The following is a 15845-nucleotide window of genomic DNA, read 5'->3' as shown; positions in this document are numbered from 1 at the left end:
TAAGATACTAAAAATAAAATTTTTGGACCCAAGTGGCATCGAATCGTAACTGCCACTACCAACTTCAGCATCGTTAATTTTTATGTGTGCTGAAGGGCAAGTCCACATATAACAAACTACTGATACGACGATCACTTTTCAGGGGAACTATAGAGGGCATTATAGACGGGTTTGCCTCCATATCACGCATTTAGAATGCTGATTATGGCAGCCTTGTTGATATAGGAACCATAAGGCACCAAAGTTCTTTTTTTTCTTTACAGTGCCTGCTCAGGCCTACTTATGTATTTGTAGATTAACGAGGGTCACTCTGCATGCGATACCAAGAAATTAGTTCACCGCAATACTTTTGGGAACTACAGAACAAAAGTGCCAATGTTAAAATATTGTGAACTCTGTGGTCACATTAAGGTAGTTGACAGGGTGGCTCAACCAATAAATTTAAAAATGCACCAGAGAAAGCAGTGCTTGTCAATACAAAGGCAACAAAGAACATTTACTAAAAGCTCTCACAGTGCAGTGATAGCAGAGAGAGCTACAAGGTTTCATTTGTGCAGCAAGGCCACAACACTCTACTGAACATCACAACTGAAAGATTGCTGCAGCAGCTCGGAGGCACGACACAATTGAACAAATCATAACCAACAAGGCTGCTCTTTAAAGGGTAATATGAAAAGCACACTTGCAGCGGCATGCTTCGAGGAGAAAAACTGTTCAAATAAATTTGAACACTGAGAAATAAACGTAGCACTACCAGTGATACCATCTGCCTGCGTAGCACTACCAGTGCCAACTTGCAGAACACATTGAATACAATTAAACCTCGATATAACAAACTTCAATATAATGAAATTCTTGCTATAACGAAGCATTCAACTTTTCACAGCCTCTTGTCCATAGAACACCATGTAATGAGAACGATATAAAAAGTGTATTTGTATGCAATTACGATATAACGAAATTTCGCTTTCGCAGCATAGGAATGCCGGGACAATAAATGGAAACTGCCGCGGACGCAGACAGTCAAATGATTAAATTACAGGCAGCTGCTTACGAGCGCTCCTCTCAACTTGCCCATGGCGCGACAAGAGAGCTGCGTCTTGGTTGTGGCTGCATGTGGCTGCAAGCGCTGCTGAGCGCATGGCCAACCGCGCACCGTAATGTAGAGGTAATCTACCGCATGTGCAAAGAGTGGGCGTGCCGAGACCGCATGGCATCACGTAAGCTGTCTTCCCATGTGCTTAGTATTGAAGGTTGCGTAATCTCTCCCAGTGTAGCGAGAGGCAGACGAAGCATTCACTCCCCGCTGCCGGCGAAGCTATCAGCTACGGGGGCGGATTGCATGCGAAAGTGTGTCCCATCTTCGCTTAATTCGTACCGCCTATGTGAAGATATCGTCAACGAGGCACGAAACCCTATCATTCATAGTCGACTCCCAAATTCATCAAAATGAATTGCTTTCTCACTGAAACTTGCTTTCTTCGATTGCTCGATTCCGAAAATTGTGCGGCCCCTTTCCATGCAAGAAAAATCGATCGGCAACAGTACTTATTTGCATAAAAGGTCGAATTTCAATACAATGAAATTTCAATGTAACGAAGCAAACTGCCGATTTTACTTACTTTGTTATATTGAGGTTTAACTGTACTAAGATAGAGGCCTAGAACAACAGAGCTATAGTAGATTACTTCCCCACCACAGCACGGCTTATGAGCTGGTGGTTTACAATAAGCAGGCCCTCTGCAGCATTTCTTCTGGAGTTGGCACATTACCTAAAGTACCAGACTGGAGGGCCTGGAGCCACCTCATGCATCACAGAAATACGGGCATCCAGTTATTTTTTCAGGGCACTACAGTAGCCCCCAAGATGCGCAGAACAAGTCAATTTAATTGCCGCAACCCCACTCCAGAATGTTTATGAGTCCATAAATTTGAGTACCTTGAGGGCATAGATGATGATGCAGGCAACATACTCCTGTTATGGAAGAATTGAAATAAAAAGAATTGAGGACGTAAACAATTACACAAAGAAAAGGGTTCTCATATAATACACAGAAATAATACTACAGAGCCAGACATGCACTCAACAGCGTCATACCATGCAAGACAAATGTGTTGAAACAAAACCACAACAGCAAACTATCTGCTTTAGTTTCTTTTTTTTTGTAACAATCAGAAGAATTTGTTCTGCAACACGATGCACTTGTATATAACATTAGGAGTATGGGCTGGACTAAGCTAGGCGATGATTTCAAAGTACAAAAAAAGCTTTCCCCCCGTTTCTATATGCACTAGTGCATAACTTGCAAATGCCCTTTTCATTCACAGAATGTCTCTACCAACACCATCAGTACAGTAACCATTTTATACAGAGGTACCATGTTATAAATTAGCAGAGCTAACTGAACCAGTAGAAATGGTTTTGCAATCCACGAAAGACTAGTACAGTCATACCTCGATATATCGAACACGGATATATCGAATTATTGCGTACACCGAACACTTTCTATATCACTGGGAAAATAGCATGCACTTCTTATTTTTTATTTCGCAGGGGGTCGGACGTAAAACGGATATATCGAACTCCGCCACCCCAGACCATGTGCGCTCTGTTGACAGGCGGTGAGCTTTCCCGCAACATCCTTGAAGATAGCGGGGGCACGATGGGCGTTCCCAACTGCTTACACACTATAGCTGCACACATCGATCACACCGAGGGCGCCATATGAACGTAGCGGCGTACACACGCGGCGGCTTAGCTAGTTCAATAATGTTCAACAACGTCATCAACGCCTTGCATTTGCCGCACTGACACCTCCTCGGTACCGCGCTCTGCACCTTCCACGCCTCGCGAGGACTGGCGGCTTGCATCCACAAAGACGCGTGACAGCGCACGTTCACTGGGCTCATTCATAGACACCACTTAATACTTTGCTATTAACAGTGTTTCAAAATACTTCGATTGACGGACGTGGAGATCGCAGCAGAAGTAGTGGCCAAACGAAGACACTGCCGAGGTTGATCCTGCATGACTTCTTTAGGCTTGTAGCGCATCTCAGAACAAGCCAGAAAGGAAGGTGGAAGGGGCAATGAATAGGAAAGAACAAAGTACCCCTTCCACCCTCCTTTTTTGCTCGTTCTCAGCTGCGCTACAAGCCTAAAAAAAAGTCATGACATACCAACTTGCCCAAACTGCCACGCTGTTGATCCTGCAAGTGCTGATGTTGCCCCGCTCCCAACTTCAACCGGGGCTGTAGCTGCTTTGGCCTTTCTACGCCGCTGCTGTGATGTAATAAAGGGGACCGGCCTATCGCTTGTGGGTTGTTTAGACTGTGTTGCAAAATCCGTGTTTAAGCACGTGGCTACCAATAAGAAGTGGGCTATACTGCTGCAGTACTTTCAGCCAAATAAATAATTTGTGTGAAGTGTCAAGTGAGTATTTACTGCATCCCAATTGGGGCAAGATTGGAGATTGTTGTCCGGAGCGTGCGTTCGGTTGCGCCGCGCGCCGACTTTGCACAGCTGACGAAGTCGGCCCGGCCTGGGTCAATTGCACGCGGGGCAACCAAACACGTGCTCTGAACAACGATCCCCGATCGCACCCTTGGTTAATTGATTGATTTGCAGAAATGTTTTACTCGCTTTTTGCGTGGTTTTATATATCAAATTCCGGCTCTATCGAACTATTTCGTGATCACTGCGCTGTTCGATATATCAAGGTTCGACTGTAGCATGCATCAAATGCACTTCCACCACCTTACAGAAATTAAACGCAGCAATATGCTTGATTTACAGAAACTTATCAGCCCACAAATATCAACAGCTACATAACAGCGTTCTAATGTGCTTGCCTACAGCACAAAGGAGCAAGAACTAAATAATGCACAGGGCCTGCCAAACTTGAGACGCAACTGCAGGCCCCAAAGAGACACCAAAGGCAAATATTAAGGCAATCTGAAGTGGCAGATTAGTGCTCCGAATATTCGAAATATCCCCATTACCGAAAGCAAACCTTTTGTTAAAGTAAGAACTCAATTTTCGGCTCCTAGTTGCCAGTGCAGCACATGAGACGACCCCCATTTGTTGTAACTGACAGGAACTGTGCTCCTTGAGTTGCTATGTTCTTGGCAACTAAGCAATCTCTTGACATGAAAGCACTTGCAAGGTTCGAGAAAGGCTCATCTAACATTTAAGATTACTTTGATGTTTGCTTTTGATGCCTCTTTTATCCTGCAGCACCCCATCAAGATTGCAGCTCTGATGGAACAGCAATGGCTTCACACATCTGGTGAATACACATGCCCATTGCTCCGGGTCAAGCAAGCGTACCCTCTGTTCCAAAACAGTGCAGCTCACCGCAGCTACTCGAAAGAGTAATTACCAGCATAGCTGCCTTGCAGCTATGTTAGTAGCTGCTCATCCGACTTCTATGCAGAGCTTTTGTAACAGATGGGACACGGTACTTTTGTCAGTGGCCAAATTACTGGCCATTGCTAATGGGCAACCATCAAGAAAGCTTCTGCTCCGCTAAGCTGTAAGCACCGCAAGAGATGCATAGTGAGAAGGACAATTCACGAGCTAGGGCAACTAGTTTGCAGCTTCTTGTACAACATGTTCAAAAAACAAGAAGCAAAGAAAAAAAAAAAAAAAAGGTATGAACCCCAAGCAGAATTTGCTACTTGCCTCGGATCTACTGAATAAGGGTGGCTAGAGGACAGAGGAAACGGAAGGAAAAAAAGAAGAAGAAAAAATAGCGATAAGAAGTACAACAAATCAAAGCTGATGCAAAATGAAACAAAACAAAACAAAGGCAGGCAACAAGTAAGCAAAACAGAAAATGAATGGCCAAAGCCCAAGACATGGCAGTTATCGTATCAAAGCAACAATTAAAAGAATAATATCTCGACCACAAGGCACACTTTCGATTGCGATCAAGCCTTATCAAGATCAAATTGCTCGACTGCGATTGGCTCCATTCAGCAGCTTGAGAAATGGAGCCACTTGCAATGGAGAAATACAATTCTGCTAGGGCTTCGAAATTGTCCCATGTGAGTTGAGTATAATGACTGTGTCTGATTTTACAATATCATGGTGATCGACAAAAGCCTCAGATTTGTGTTCAAAAGGTTTTAGAGTGTAACAGCACACAAACCATTATACTTAATACAAAAGTACTTTTGTGAATACAACAGTGCAAGCTGTGTTAAAATATTAGCTTTACTGTAAGAAACTGATAGCATTAACTTGGCACCTTCAGATAAAGAACCAAATAATCAAGTTCAATATGTTCTACAAGCTTCCAGCTTTCCCATCTATAGCAAGAGCTTTGAACTCAGCTATGATAAACTCGGACCTTGTTTAGGTAAAAACTATAGCAAGCAATGAGTAGACGAGACAAGCGCACAGGGCCCTGACAAAGAAAGTGCTCTCTTGCAACGGTTCAGAGCTGCTCCTGGGCTGTAAAAACAGACTAGCAGAGGGGCCTGTGAACGACAATATAATGCCAGCTTCTCTTGTGTATGCCCTAGCTCAAATGTAAGGTTGGGAACAAGTGCTGGTTCGAAGCAGTTAATGAATTCCCTGTATTTTTTCAGGATATCAACTAACCGAGCGCTATTTCTGTGGCTGAAAATCAGGTCACATCCAAGGGTCACTTATCCCATATTAGAACATGGCTATGAAAAACTAGCCAGCCATCTTCTTACACACACTATTTGCTGCTCTGTGTGGACAATGAAAACGTGGGAAGACATTCTTTGGGGGGAGAGGGGGATAAGAGCTTTGAGAAGGCACCAACATACATAACCTTGTAAACTGTGCATGTCGTTGATGTGATTACCGTATTCACTTGCATAATGAATGCACTTGCACAATGAATGCAGTCCCCACTCTTTCAATCAAGAAGTGTGTTTTTTCTTTTTTCTCGCATAACGATCGCACCCTGAACTTGCTGCCGTGAAGTTCCTACTTCACGGCAGCACATATACTTCACGGCATCTGATATGGCGTCTGGCGGGCACGATGCCAAATCATACTGTGTCTCCTACTTTTATTGCGATAGCAGTTACATGGACGCTCCAGGTGCATTTTTGCCATCGTCAACATCGTCAGTGCGCGAAGTGCTATAGGTGCAAGTGAAAGCACATGAGGGAAGCCGACGATCGTGGCTTAATCTCCTGCGCACAAGGGAGGAAAGCGGGAAGGAAACACGCAGTTTTCTGTCGTGCATATGGCGCCAGGGCGAGGGGAGGGAGGGGGGGGGGGGGCGGCATTTCACTCCAGCAGCCACTGGGCATTGCGCGGCCGCGGCACGCCCCATCTTGAAAGCGATCTGCATCAAGGGCGGAGTCTATGGCGGCTCATACCCTTGTGCATGCTGTGTTCTCGCCACTCAGTTTGCGTTGAAGCGAACGTTTGCACGTTTATATGGCTGATAAAACTACCATCCTTACTTCATCAGGGTGTCTACCAAGTTGACATTTCCAAATTCCCTGATTTTTCCAGGTTTTCCCTGAGCACCTTTGCAAAATTCCCTGAATGAGCCAGAACTTTGTTTTATGTCAAAACAGGCTGACACCATGTTGCCCGATGCTGTCACTCTCTACTAAGCATGTTGATAAAAAAAAAGACAATCCAATTTGAATAGTAAGCAGTAATATCTATTTTATTTAAAAACAAAACAGAAGGAAGGTGTTAGTAAAATGCACAGCGAAAGAAATGGTAAAACCCATTCGAAATTGAGTCAAACATTTTCAAATACGAATGAAAAGGAGATGCATACATGAGTAAATATTATTGAATATGAGATATTTCTATCAACTGATAGCAAGCTCATCGGTATGAGGCCTGAACTTTGTCACAACTAAGATTCTCTCTCGGCAGCTGGGCAGTCAACCTCAACTGTCCTGACATACTCTCAGCCCGTACACAACATCTCAGTGTTGGGTTTTACTGCTTTAAAGAGTTTATTCTGGTTTGGACGAGGTACACTTGCATCTCGGCATCAGCTAACACTGTTTTTTGAGCTCAAGCTCCTTCAAAGAGGCGGCGGCACGCTTGCTTTCCGGTTAATTCCATAGTGTGTCGGTCCTTTCGGTTCTCATCCACCTTCTGCCACCCTTTCACCCCATGGATCATTTGAAGCATCCTCTTGGTCAGCTGTACAGTCAACGTCCTATTTTTCGGACTCGCTAGGGGCCGCAAAAACATCCGAAAAATCTGGCTGTCAAAAAAAAAGAAATGAATGCATCTCTTTAATTGCCCCTAAGGGCTAAAATTGCCACATGCACGTCCGAAAAAACTATTAAAGCCTGTCATACACTTATTAGGCATATCGGTGCTCGCACTTTGACATGAGACGGGGGTGCACGCGTATATAATTAAGGAATACATACTGTGTCTCGTGACAATTGCCCCTTCCCACCCTTGTTATGCTTCACCGCCTAGCAATACTGCACTAAGGCGAAACTAACTTTCGGCAACTGGCACTACGCAACGCGCTGTGCTCTGCGAGCTTCGAAGCCAGCCACGAGGATTACAAAGGCGGAGTCGGTGCCATTGCTGACAGCGGCAAATTCTTTCAATGAAAAACACGGCACCGCACGGCAAGAAGCTTAACAGCGAACGTAGAAGCAGCTAGGCTTAACATTACCGCAGTAGTGGCTACGGCTGCCAGCGGATTTGCGTGCGAGAGTGCCGGTTCGAGGCGGCAAGATAATCAAAATGGCGGCGGTTGTGGCTTTGATTAATGCCATTTCAGACCTGCAGTCAGGGCAATATACAATGTCTACATGGAGTACATGGTGGTGCCGCAAATTCGTGCGAATTATCGGGCGTCTGGAAAATCGGTCGTTAACTACTCTGGCAATACATCGTGCCGATGACGCGGCGTCAATGACGATTCTTTGCGATTCCTGTCTTACTGGAGCCAGCACTAACACGACTTTCATTCCCTTTCACTAAAGTTACAGGTAATTTTCCCTGATAGAAGCATAAATTCCCTGAGTTTTCCCTGAGTGTTTCCAGACTATTCAAATTCCCTGAGAATTCCCGGTTTTCCCGGTTTTCCCGGCCGGTAGACACCCTGTTCATGTAGCTGTCTACACATTTGCTAGTGCAATCGAGGTGGCCACGGAAAAAGAACATTGCTCAAAATTTTACCCCGCAACCCAACTTCACGCATATTTTTAGGGAAAAGAAGTGCGTTCATTATGCAAGTAAATACAGTAAGTAACTTGTTTGGCAGTTGCCCGAACAGTTCCAGGATTTCAGTTTTCCAAGCTGCTGGACTAGAGACCCTGAAAGTGCATCTGGCTCTGCCACTGAGCCCGTCACAGAAGCAAGCCATACATAGACCCTTCGTAACATTGAGTGAGCTTCTCGACGTGGCCAGAGAGCAAAGTGGTGCAAGCACAGTACAATGATAGCAACAAGACTTAGCTGGCAAGAGCTACATGCAAACAATGTAAAGAATGACTGTGCAGCTAAGACGTAACCCCTTTACAAGTACATTTGATGACTAGCTTTTTTCGACACCCACTTTCCTAGACCTGATCAATTATACAGTAACTTCCATTAATTCAGTTAATTCAATCCTGAATGAAGGTCCTGGCTGGCGTCCATGCATTTCTATGGGCTTAAACTTTCATTATTTCGATCCTAACAAAATTGGCCTTCACTGCATAATTCGAACTTGAACAGTCAGCATGCACGCGCTTGACCCCAATAGCAACCACTTTAGTAGCAGCATATTTTGGCACAGCTTAAGGGACACTGAAAATGTTGAACAGAAGTAAAAAAAGATAAAATCCTGTCGAAAATGCCTATTTTCGGCCTGCCCTGGGCAGACTTTAACAAGCAATGACAGCTGACAACGCCCGACTATGGTATTTACCCGAAATGCTTGTTTTTCTTCCTCCGAGGTAACTGGGCCAAAAGTTGCCTGTCTGGCACTGATCAAATATGAAACCAAACTGTGTTCGCATGCTTTATCAAATAAGAGTGCTAACTCAATGAATTGTGCTACACATATTAGACCTTTGACCCTTCTTGCAAAAAGACTGTGCGTGCGTTACATTTCTAGTTTAGTAGCTTTAATGTCATTTCTACATTAGAATCTGACGAATACTGCTAAATGGATCGGCAGTGTGTTTTGGCATTTTTCTGCATTTCGTTTAATTCAACTTGTCAGATAATGAATCAATTTTATCGGTTCCGTCAAGGCTGAATTAATAAAAGTCAGCTGTACGAACTTTCCTGTGGCACTGTAAAATACCATCATAAAACCTCAGCAAGGTTCTGCATCCTGTGTAGTTTACAGACACTGTGACATCACGTTTACTGGCGAGCCAGCAGGAGTTTTGTTACAAGCAAGCATATCAGCAGTCACTGTGTTATACACTTGATGCCATGGTAGCAATCAGTAACAATCAAGCTGGAGAGAATTATGCGAGAAGCAAGGAAGTTCAACTTATGGTCACCAGAAGTGGTACGAGAGTCTACAGACAATCAGCTGGCAAACATGCACAGCTTGCCGTACATAAACGGAAGCTTTGCAAGCATGCAGGGAAACCTAAACTTATGGCAATGCAGGGTCAAAGCTAAGCGTGACGTCTGAACAAGATAGCGTAATGACTAATAAGTCACATGATCAAACACCATTACAGACAAATGTGAAACCGGTGGAGTGAAGCCCAAAGAAAGGTCTCCTAACGACCTTCCCATGACTGCAAAGTTACTCAGACATCCTTACAGTTTCCTCAGAGTCTGAAGAACCTGGCTGGTGAAAGTACATGTACAGTGCTGACCACTCCTCAAGGGGACACCCAGTTTAAGCTTGGTGGTTTACTGCAGCCAAAACTTTACATGGAAGCATCTGGGCTATACCTACATGCACAGATGCCCGCCTGGCCCTTCACCTTCACATGAGACCCTCTCTTCCAGTAAAGTTGAATGAAGTGTTTTTATAATGTTTGCTAATTATTACTGTTTAGGCACTTAATTTAAAGACACCCTACTGTACCCATAATCCCTATATACCGAAAAGACAAATGTATTGCTGAAACCCACCCCAACTCACCTGTCATTGGTGGGTCCACGGTAGTCATGTGTGTACTGCGCAGGGGGTGGCCTGCCGTACGGGTCTGAGGGCTGAGACGAGGTTGGTGGTGGCGGCAGTCCCGCATGTTGAGGGAAGAACGCCGGGTTCACATGGGGCGCTGGCGGTGGCACGTTTGGAGCCGGCACCACTGGGGGCACCGCAGGGCGAGAAAGAAAAAAGAAACAGGAAAGAGAAACCAAGCTCGCTGCTTTGTCCAGCGGCCAGCCACTTGGTGACTCAACAGGTAAGTAATGCTACACATTTCAGCATGCCAGCACGGTGCATTGAGGATCTAGATGGTGCGCTTAGAATAAGAAAATACTTGTGAGGGCAAGTGAAGCTGCTTGCTTAGTTTGAGAGAGCCTCAACGAATTGTTTTCTACTTCATCCCTCATTCGCTAGATCGCTGCCGCCTGTCTTTTATTCTACTTATGAGCTCTGCTGTGTTACAATGCATACTCTCACTATGGATACCATTACTACGTGCAGACACATGTAGTGTTCGTGTGGTATCAAGCTGGCATTTCTTGCAACACTCATTCTTTCAAACTATATTATCTGCAGCCCAATGCTGTAGGCTTTAAAGTACAAAAAACTTATGCAGTAACTGCAGCTTTTCATAGGAATGTGCTCACACCATCAACAGTAGTCCAAAGAGGCATGGCTTGTCCCTGACATATTTTGATCTGCTGACAACTTCTCTAACAAAAGACTCATCAGAGCATCATTACTTCCTATTATAAGCCACAGGATGTAAAAAGGTTCTTGACTGTTCTAAGCAAGAGAGCTCTTAAATGGGCATGGCGTTTATTACGACAGCAATCTCAACACACAATGCAACCTATGCGGTGTCTGCCAAGCCCTAGCTGGCTCATCAAATGCATATCATGGCATAAAGGGGATGCATTATTGTGGCCAAAAGCAGAGTAGCATTATAATGATGACAGTCGGTGCCCTCATCAAAATCTGCACACATCATAAAGCTCTCATTAATATTACGACCATATGCATTGTGGTGCCAGGTAGCTTCGGACACCTACTACTTCTGCTAAGTTTTTCTGGCCCACAGTGACGGGATCAAGGTAACAGGAAAATGATGCGTCATCTCTCCACCTGGTAAGTTGCTTTCCTTTGGCCTGAGCCAGCTGTGGCCCATCATGCCCCCCAGTAATCAGAGTGCCAACAAGCAAGACCTATGGTCAGCAGCTCACCAGGCGGTGGCAGCCGATTGGGAGGCATACCCGGTGGGGCAGGGCCGGGGGGCACTCCACCAGGGTGGGGTGGAGGCTGTGACACTGGGGGCAGGGAATGCATTCCACCTGAGAGAGGAGGAAAAGGCAGGGAGGCTTAGGCTAGTGGCTTAACACCAACAGACGGTGGCTCACAAAAGTTGCAGGTTTCACCCAGAGGGGGAGAACTTGTAGCAAGTTAAACTTGTAGAACTTGTACTTGTGAACTTGTAGTACAAGTTAAAGTAAACATCTGCTTACAAGCGTGGCATCAGGTGCATAAAAGGCACACACGAATAGACTTCACTCATTGATCGTGAGCAGCTGGCTATGCACACATGTCTTAAAGCGAATGTTCATACTGCCCCTCTCTATACCATTTCAAGGTCATGTGATCATGGAAGCACATTATCTGCTGCAGATCACAGGTGCATAGGCCGTGCATTTGCTCAGTGATGGCTCGATTGCACCTCATCATCAGCATATTTTACATGCACCGCAAGAGTAAGGTTTCTCCCACCAGTCTCAAGTTACCCGTCTTATGCCTGCAAATTTCCTAATTTCATCACGTGTCAAGCACCCATATAACTGCCATTGCAATAAAAAGGAAGAAGTGGCACAGCATGTGGCAACAATGGGTTGAGGCAAAAATAGCACATTATTACATTTGAGATAGTGCACATAGCCTTGACCACAGTATCAAGGCCCGATGGGGCTAGGAAATGCAAGTACGCACGCAGTTAGCACCCACAGGAAAGCGTCCTGCAACAGAAGTGGAAATTTGTTGCGTTAAACAGAGAAACACCTACTGGTTCTCTTGTTGGGAAAACAGCACTGGGATGACGAGGCACAAGAAGAAATATGCCGGAGTGGTCGAGCCTGTCCTGGACTAGCGGGTACGCAACTACTAACCAGTTTAACAATCCTGCCTTACAACCTTCACCCTTTGTTTTATGGTACAGCTGTCACCTACTCCCTGTCTTCTACAAACCGTCGTGACAAGCCATCTGACAAGGCTCAATGGAGCTCAATGGAACCGTCTGACAAGGGTCAACGGAGCTCGAAAACAGTCCCGTCACAGAGCTCTGCTGCATTTGTTGAACATAACCCTTTAGGGAAAAAACAGCACATTGGCAGCCATAGCTGACCACCCATGCCCAGAGGTTCCTCAACTTTCTCGCCTTGGGGACCTCGCCAGCCATCCTTTTCAACACAGATGGCTGGCACTACTGGATTGTGGGAGCCCGTGCAGGCAGGAGCAAAAGGTGAGGCACGCACATTCGCAGCCACAGCCTAGCAGTGGCATTTTGTCTGCTTTAATGTTAGAAAAAGAGAAAGAAAGGGCGCATAACATGCCAGGAAATCCTCTCTCTACTGAATCCTCACTGGTTCTGCCCACATGGTAGCAGTGAACAACAAGAAAAAAGCTTGTTTACAGCCATGAAACCTTTAGCACCAACTATTAGCAATGCAGTCAGAGCACACAAATACGAGAAATCCATACCATGACGACCACTGCACTAGCTGCTTGCATAACAGAGAGCCACGCAGCACTGTAAAGGAATGCTTGCATTCACTAATTCGGAAGGTATCTGCTACCGGCTGATAAAGCTGCAACATATTTTTTCCACTGGTGCGGAAAGTTCTGCTTTGACAGAGTAAGGTACAAATGCATACATTTTTACATTACTTTTATAACCATTACTTTGTTGTAACCTCTTCCATCAAAATGAGGTTCAGCTACTATCACAAGGGCATTTCAAACGAAATGCCTGTCACTATGGGTCCCAACTCTGCGCAGAAAACACACCAGTGATCTGAAGAACTCTATCTCACTTTGTTGCCTCTCCCAGTCGTTGGTCACAGGTGGTGGGCCCCTGTGATCTGGTATCAACGGTGGACCCCTGGGTGCTCCTAGCGGCGGGGGAGGGCCTCTTGGAGGGGGCTGTATGGGCAGCACAAGAGCAGAAAGGCTACATTAGATTCTGCCATACCAGAATTCCTATAGGAACCTCTGGCGCTGCAATCATTCAGCTACCATGGAAATGATAGGTGGCATTTCTTTGAATATGTTGAACATGATTATTACTATGTTTTTTACATGATGGATTTGTGTAATCTTTTTGCTTGTAGGTGCCCTTGCTCTCATGGCGTTATATATTACGTCCTACGTTTCTAAATTTATGAGCAATAGTATGTTCTCTCTTTACGCACAAAGGCAATAAGTTTGTGGCCACATGCACAATCATTGCCAATTGTGGCACTTTTAACGAAACATTTTGTTAAAAATGATCAATTTGTGCAGCCACAAAACCATCCCTTCAACTAACTATCACTTCCAGACTGGCTAAACCACCACAGTTGCAGTCCTCTCTAATCATTTCTTGTAGGAATTATTGGCGCAACATTGTACATCCGTTAAAGAAAAATAAGTGAATGACGAACTGGATGACTCTGACGAGCCCACAAATTTCTCACTATAGAGTGAGAAACTTTATAGACTGACCTCTGCTTCTTTCTATGATGATTATAGCGTGCTGTTGGTTTTGATTTCAGTTTTGCAAGCCGTGAAGCATCGACAGAAGGAGGGTTTAATGTGGCGAAGTAGGGTGTGTGTTGGTACATGTTTGAAAAGGCGGCAGCACAAAAAGAGACGGATGGAAACGAGACAAGGATGAGCACAAGGACAAGGATCAGAGCTCGCCCTTGTTGTCTCGTCTCCGTCCATGTCATTTTGCGCTGCTGCCTTTTCAAGGAGGGTTTTGCTTTTATGCATGCTCTGTCGCAGGCTTGGTGCAACTTTCTGCTGAAATGCCGTTTTGGCGGAGAATGGCCACAACTGGCGCAGCTGTTCTACCACGGCGATATAGTGACACAGATTTAGGCTCTAAAAGCTCAGCTATTTCCTAGCACAGCACTTCTGCTCAGATAGAGCTTTTTTCCAAGATGTGGTTCCTACCCCGAGCAACACAGAAGGAATGTGTTTTACAATGCAACGAACGAGGATAGTTTGAAGCTGCCAACTGCCTTTTTTTCTTGCGGCCTGCTAGTTCTTGCGAATTTTGCAACACATTGTGCATTTAGAATAAAACAGTCATTCCTTCAAGCAAATATGCTTTGTTTACGCAGCGTCCAAGTAGTGTTATGTGGCCAAAGGAAATGAAGGTACAAGCCTTTGCTTTACTTGCAAGGTTACTCGAGGAAACCTGCATAGACTGTCACTGAAGTTTCCTACACTAGTAATTGACACAGCATGCTGTACCATTACTCAGACCAAAATGCAAAATTTTTTCATGCGCTGCAGTGGCAGAAAAGGCACCATGGACACACAGAATACGCAGATTGTTGCAGAGAAAAGCAACAGTGTTTGGCAACATGCAGGACTTGCAAACGTCTCCCACAAAGGCCCATCGAAGAGTAGCATGACTTGGTTTAGCACTTCCAGTTTTCTCGGCTCAGGCCAGTGTATCCTTACAATTTGCCCACAGCCATGCAGCAAGAACGCTAGTTTACGTGTGTACAAGGCTTGCACCAGTAGTCGAAGAAGGAACGACTGCTACAAAGACAATTGAGTGGAGTGCGACAGTGCACCCACTAGTCATTTTGCAGCCACGCTGACTGTGCATTGCTTCCATCTCTATCATGCAAAATCAAAGCAGTTGTCTGCAGTACCTGAGAGCAGAAGTGTGAGTGGGGCCAACCATAAGCGACGCTTAGCTTAAAATGTCTGGTCAAACGGGACAAAAGATTAAGGAAACGGTTGACATCGGGCACTTCCTTGATCTTCTGGAGTTCCCATTATTTTAACTTGTGCAGTTTTTGCACTATCTTTCATGTTAGGTCGTCAAACCAACAAGCTTGCCTAGCAACCATTTTGTCGTCTAGCGACTGACAGCACCTCACCATGCGTAGGAGGCTTGGTGGTGGTGGTCCTGTTCGTGGAGGCACTGCCCCGGTGGGCGGCGGGGGGCCCTGCAGGTTGGCTGGCAGTGGTGGTGGGGGACCACTCTGCGGGGGCGGTGGCCGCAGGGGAGGTGGTGGCCCCGGGGGGTGCACTTGCGGTGGCGGAGGCCCTCCCAGCCTCATTGGTGGAGGTGGGTAGTCTGAGAATAGAGGCACACGCACAAGGCTCGGTGCTACAACTGCTAGATTCACTGCACCTCCTACAACAAGCAAAACGGCACCACAAAAGTAAAACCACATCGCTTCCTTTGTCTCACACACACAAGGGAGAGGCTCCAGAGCTAGACTCAAATGACAGTTAAGTTGGCTCTGGAAAAAAAAAGAAAGAAAGAAAAAGAACAAAAAGAAAGTAACAACTGAGCGATGAACAAAAGACCACAGATTTTGATCAGGTAGATGGGGCACGAACGTCTTCTTACTCCTGCAATGCCAATAGAGAACTACCATTAATTATTATCAAATTATCCGGAAGGTTGAATAGTACAACACGGAGAAAAAATGTTATGACACACTACTAATTTATTGCCAGTATTTGCCTGATTCTAACATGCCCC

The 15845-nt window shown here is 45.3% G+C and overlaps 1 protein-coding gene across 12 annotated transcripts in view; it reads right to left on the bottom strand.

Annotated features, from left to right (window-relative positions):
- LOC142579658 (cleavage and polyadenylation specificity factor subunit 6-like) overlaps nucleotides 1-15845 on the bottom strand; it is a 62378-nt gene that overhangs the window by 20213 nt on the left and 26320 nt on the right. For 6 of the 12 annotated variants that reach the window (XM_075690079.1, XM_075690073.1, XM_075690075.1 and 3 more), the window contains 6 exons: nucleotides 15232-15431; nucleotides 13165-13273; nucleotides 11312-11418; nucleotides 10079-10257; nucleotides 4684-4707; nucleotides 1940-1975 (listed from right to left, as the gene is read on the bottom strand). In XM_075690079.1, the coding sequence (XP_075546194.1) occupies nucleotides 1940-1975; nucleotides 4684-4707; nucleotides 10079-10257; nucleotides 11312-11418; nucleotides 13165-13273; nucleotides 15232-15431 (655 nt within the window). Of the gene's footprint in view, nucleotides 1-1939; nucleotides 1976-4683; nucleotides 4708-10078; nucleotides 10258-11310; nucleotides 11419-13164; nucleotides 13274-15231; nucleotides 15432-15845 lie in introns of all 12 variants that reach the window. The other 6 variants (XM_075690074.1, XM_075690077.1, XM_075690078.1 and 3 more) reach the window with 4 other exon arrangements.

The sequence above is a fragment of the Dermacentor variabilis genome, chromosome 4 (genome assembly GCF_050947875.1).
Source record: "Dermacentor variabilis isolate Ectoservices chromosome 4, ASM5094787v1, whole genome shotgun sequence".
NCBI lineage: Eukaryota > Metazoa > Arthropoda > Arachnida > Ixodida > Ixodidae > Dermacentor > Dermacentor variabilis.
This window is presented reverse-complemented; position numbering and strand designations above follow the sequence as displayed.